Source organism: Pyrus communis, chromosome 10 (genome assembly GCF_963583255.1).
Source record: "Pyrus communis chromosome 10, drPyrComm1.1, whole genome shotgun sequence".
NCBI lineage: Eukaryota > Viridiplantae > Streptophyta > Magnoliopsida > Rosales > Rosaceae > Pyrus > Pyrus communis.
Window position 1 is genome coordinate 23,381,518 of NC_084812.1, and position 5,510 is coordinate 23,387,027.

A 5,510-nucleotide genomic window follows, 5' to 3' on the forward strand; every position below is an offset into this window, starting at 1 on the left:
AACGGAGTTTTTAATGGAAGGACCAAAATAATGGATGGTGGACAATCTCAGGGACCAAAGTGATGTGTTATGCAAATCTTGGAGACCATTTTGGTTAAAAAGACTAAATTTACTCAATACTAGCCACGACCTCTACACCATGTGTATGAGCAGTTTTTTTTTTTTTTTTCAATTTTTTTTTAATTTTTTTTATTTCAATTGAATTGACATAGTTACAATTTTTCTCTCATTTGATTTGCTTCATTTTTATTATTTTTTAATATAATTAGAGAGATTTTTGAAACTTTGGTTAAAAGGTTGATAAGGTGGTGTTATTAGTAATGTTCCTTTCCACCGCGCATTTATGTTTGATGGATTGTCCTTACAGTTCAGGTGTATTCTTATAGAGAAATTAAAACAACACAATAAAATTGATAAAGCATGCGCGATAATCACCCTCAAAATATTAAATAAGACACAATTAAGAACTTCAAAACACGAAAATAAGCAAGGTTTGCGCTACATAAACAACAACCAAAAGTTCAGATATGCTACAAAGGAAGGACAACCAAAAACATATTGTCCAATTCCAACAACCTAGTTAACTATTGCATACCTAAAAACATGAAAAGTTGCAACACGAAGTACGAAGGCAAGGCATCATGTGCCGTAGCCGTTGTCTTAGAGAAAGCCTTACAAAATAAGGCTAGCTAAATGCCATACCCTAACGGGCCATCCATGTCAATCCCATTGATGTCTTGCTCTGCCTTTGTCAAGTGTTTTTTCACTACTGCATGATCAATCGTTGCAGCAGCTAGCGCAGCCCTCCTCCTTTTCAGTTCATTCGCCAAAGCCTCCACATCATCTCTCAGCCTCTTCAGTCTGCCTGCCTTGTGTACAAACCTCGTCATATCGAATGCAGATTCAACATGAGGCTTCAGCCATGCCAAATCAAACTTGAAGCTCTCAAGCTCCTCCCACAGAAGTTCAAGGCGGTTACAAGCATCCAGGGTCATATCCTTTACCTTTGTAGTTTTCAGAAAATGCAGAAGCCGGCCCAAAGCTGTGAATGCGCATTCTGAATATTTCTGACTTCTTTTATGCATACAGACAATCAGCTCAGGATGCGAGTTACAGACTCCCTCTAGCAGTGGCACAAAAACTTTCTCTATTCGCCCTAAACCCCTAAAATCCACAAGCTCTTCGGTTACGGTGTTTGGGACTTCTCCAAGTGCCCTGGCTAGGGAAGGGTCAGTAGGGCTAGCGACTGGGGGCTCGGTGTGAACTTGTCCAGAACCTTGTGCATCTTGGAAGGGGGCAAATAACAGTTCAGAGCATGGCGCGTTAGGTTCTGCAGAAGAGTCTAGACCTTGCTCATGATTCACATATGAAAATTCAATAGTTACAGAAATACCTGTTCCTTGGTGTTCAACCTTGATTGGGACATTAAGATTGGCTTCAACAATACATACATCATTGACAAGATAACCAGCACTTCTGTCATAAAGCTCGCTGATAGGCATGAATGATGTGAAGCCCCACTCACTGTTGATTTCATTGAACTCTTGGGGAACACTGCCTGCGAACCAAAATATCAAGGAACGAAAAAACAAATATGTAAAGGGCATCACCAGACAATAAGGAAACAATAACAAAGGAGGACCATGTCAAAGTTACTACAGAAGTGTTCTGATACATTTGAATTCAATCAACAACAACAAGAAAGCCTTATCCCACTAAGTGGGGTCGGTTATATGAATCCTAGAATATCATTGCCCTCGGTTTTGATAAATTTGAATTCAATCAATGATAAAAAAATAAAAATAAAAACTAGTAACAACAGTAACCATACATATATCCATGTTGAAAAACTTAAATCACACATGATATAATATTGTAACTGAACTAAGAACTACAACTACAATTCATTTTATTCTCCAACACCTCCCTCAATCCCTGGAGCATAAGTGGAACTGCAACCCACTTACTGTACGACAGAAAGATATATGGAGGTACCATTATAACTCCGTCTTGACTCAGTAGGAACATAGACTCACGTCGTTCTTGGTACAGATATTCACACTATGCTTAGCAAGACACAACGTGCTATGCCCGTTGTAATGGTAATGTTGTAGGGCCATGCAGCTCATGTTGAATAAAAATCTCATTTTACAACTCTACTTGAAGCACAAAAAAGGGCAAAAAAAAAAAAAAAAAAAAAAAAAGAAGGTGTATTCTACAGAATGTTCCATTTGTCATAGATTTCGAAACAAAACATCTCAAGTGAATGTAGCAGTAGCTCTAGCCTGAGGTCTGTAATTCCGTATACTACTATTGCTGGCTAGCCTTGGCATACAAGATAAGTCGACATCAGAGAAAACACACAAACATGAATGGTAAGAAAATACCCTTTGGAGGCCATGTTTTGGAGTTCTTGGTGTCAAGTTGATTGACCAGGGTCATGCTAAAATGGGCAAATCTACTCCACTCCGTTGGCAATGTCGAAACATCTCCAACACCCAAATACAAAGACAACTGCTCTGCAAGATTTGTGTCCTTCCACCCTTGACATAAAAGTATCCGCCTGATAATAAACACACATCCACAATTATATTACGGGGTGCAACTCGAGTGGATTGGGCAGCTTAGAATAAAATCCTAAGTACAGAGAAATATTAACTTGCAGGAAAGGGAATCTACTAGCTATACTAGTGACCAAGGAATCCCCATTCACATTCCCAAGCCAACAAAAATCTCTGCTTTGCGAGGGGACGGGGAAACATCACACCAAAAATCTGAGCATGCATGCAAGTGAAGAGGAATAGGAAATGCTGAAAACAAAAGCATACGTACCACTTAGAACCACCGACGACAAAAACTTGAGAGTAAAGTTTCTCCTTGTCCATCTTAGAGAAGTTCTCGATTCTCCATTTGAATGTCCCAGATACAAGTTGGTTCTGATTCCCCTCTCTAATCTTCTCCATTCTACTAAAAAATCCAGAAATAGTAATTTGATATTACATGCAGTAGCAAACAATTAGTTCTCATCGTACAATGGTTGACTGAGAGAGAGAGAGAGAGAGAGAGACTTACCTTTGGATATCCGGTACGGTGATCAGATAGACAGCTAGACAAGTTTTGATAGAAATAGAGGAATATCACAAGTCCTGCATTTTCCGACCAAAATCCACAAAGAATTACTACTGCAGCATTTTGGCGCGTTATAGAGATCAAAATTTCAGCTTTGTATAACATATTTGATTATACTTGTACGCAACACTAAATTAAGTTAAGGGTAATAATGATAGGGAGATTAAATTTGGAGACAAAATTTACAAACTAAATGATGTGTCACCAATAGAAATGAACACGTTTACAAACGCTTAATTAACAAACCAATCATCCACTTCCATGTCTTTTAGTTTCCAAAATTTTATCTACAAATTTAGTTTTCAAAATTTTGTACAAATTTAGTCTCCCTTATATTACCCTTAAGTGAATTATGCACTAAAAATCCACTTACTTTCTTATTGGGTAATGTTAGGAAGACTAAATTTGTAGACAAAATTTTGAAAACTAAAGGACATGGAAGTTGATTGGTTTATTACTTAGCGTTGATAAATATGCTCATTCCAATTAGTGACACATCATTTAGTTTGCAATTTTTGTCTCCATCTTAGTTTCCCTAACATTACCCTTTCTTGTTATACAACATAAAACTTCTATTTTTTTTTGGCAAACATAAAAAATTCTTTTTCAAAATAGATAATTATAATAAAGTTACTAATTGTTGTAAACTTTCCTAGTTCAAGTGTGATTGTGTAAATCTTAGATTAGATTTGATTCTACTTATTCTTTACTATATGGACTTGTATTCCTTGGGGATGAAGGATTTCTTGTCCCTCTTATTTCTATAAATAAAGGCACTATGTAGGAGGGAATAACACACACATTCCTCCATACAATTCTACAAACACATCTCTCTCTTTTCTCTCTTTGTCATTGGCCTCCTTCCCCCTGTTAGATAAAATAGGCTACAACACGTTATCAACACGCTCCTACCGCTGGACTTAGGAATCTGATGTGGAAGCTTTCTGCATCAAACCAGTTCATCAATATCGTCACGCAATCAGGTTTTTCCAAAACAACAGTTTTTATCTCGATATTTTTCCAATCCAGATAGCGTGAACATTCACCATAATGCATGATCCAACTATACGTTCTTCGATTTTAGATTCTACATAAATTGTGTATGCATTATATTCATAATTGTTGAATTACATGAATTTGATATTGCCATGAATTGCATCAAATATGTGTTCATTTATTCAAATTATACATGCAATTGAATTGAATTTTTTATTTTTTATATTTTTTTTTTGGATTTGTTTGAACCCAAAGCCAAGACCATGGAGCCCCACAAGTCTCCAAACCCAGAACCTGACACCATCATCGGTGTCACCATTGATTTCTAACATAAGCATGGCTTGCAGCCATGCCGAGCCACCACAGCTGCTTTCTCAACGACCTAAAGTCGTCCCCGTCGAAATTGTGGCTGAGATTTTTGAAATCTCGTCTGAGTTCAAAACCCTAACTCGAACTCGAGGGTTTCTGGTTCGTTAACATCGAGTTTTGACCCCCCGTCACCTAGGAAGAGGTTCTATGGTGAACCATACGCCTCCGACCGCCCCTAGAAACGACGAGTCCGGCATTATTCCTTGGCAAGTACACCCAACACACGGCTGCGCTGTTCTTCTGATCCAAAAACCAAGCTCTTTGGCCTTTGGCTCTTCTCGGCCCAAATCTAAACTCGGATTTGGCGTTTAGGTTTGTTGTCGCAAGCCTTATCTCTTGGCCTACTTACGATGCCATCCCAATCAGGCTTTGGTGTCCCTGTGTCCTCACCGCAATAGAACCAAGCCCTTGCATGGCTCTAGGAGTTTCCTACGCCCAACAGCACCTGATCCCAGCCCGTAACTAATGATCTGGTACTCTGGCCTGTGACACAATCGATATGTGCCTATCTGTCTTGGGCCTGCAGCCCATCCTAGCCCAACGCAACCTAATTTTTAGGCTTGGGCCGTACGTTTCACATTACTCAGCCTACCCGTGGGCTTTGACCTATTATTTTGGGCCTCGAGTTTAATTGCCTAATTATTTTTAGGCCCGCTGGGTTTTATAATTTTTTCACCCACACTTTAAATTTGTTCCAAAGTCTAAACAATTCATTCAATTATAATTATAGAACTGAAGTTCTATTTGCATATTTTCTTTTTACATATTTTTGTGTATGTATTTGTGTTTGTCTGCAAGAACATGTGAACTTGAAGTTCATAATTATTTCAAAACTTGAAGTTTTTAGAAACATGCCTTATTTGAAAACCTTAAGTTTTCCTTAAAAACATCACCCATGAAAACCTGAAGTTTTTCATGCGAATTTTAACCAATACATGTCTATTTGAACCTGAATGTTCTGTCTATTTGAACCTGAATGTTCTACTCCTATGTGAATGGATTGATATTTTTCTCCA

The 5,510-nt window shown here is 38.1% G+C and overlaps 1 protein-coding gene across 1 annotated transcript; it reads right to left on the reverse strand.

The window, feature by feature from the left end:
- Window positions 1-689: 689 nt before the first annotated feature.
- LOC137746725 (MATH domain and coiled-coil domain-containing protein At3g58270-like) lies at window positions 690-2,963 on the reverse strand. Its single transcript, XM_068486726.1, has 4 exons — window positions 2,833-2,963; window positions 2,388-2,563; window positions 1,394-1,558; window positions 690-1,330 (listed from the first exon to the last, which is right to left on the reverse strand). The coding sequence occupies exons 1-4, from the start codon at window positions 2,961-2,963 to the stop codon at window positions 690-692; spliced, it is 1,113 nt and encodes a 370-aa protein (XP_068342827.1).
- Window positions 2,964-5,510: the final 2,547 nt, after the last annotated feature.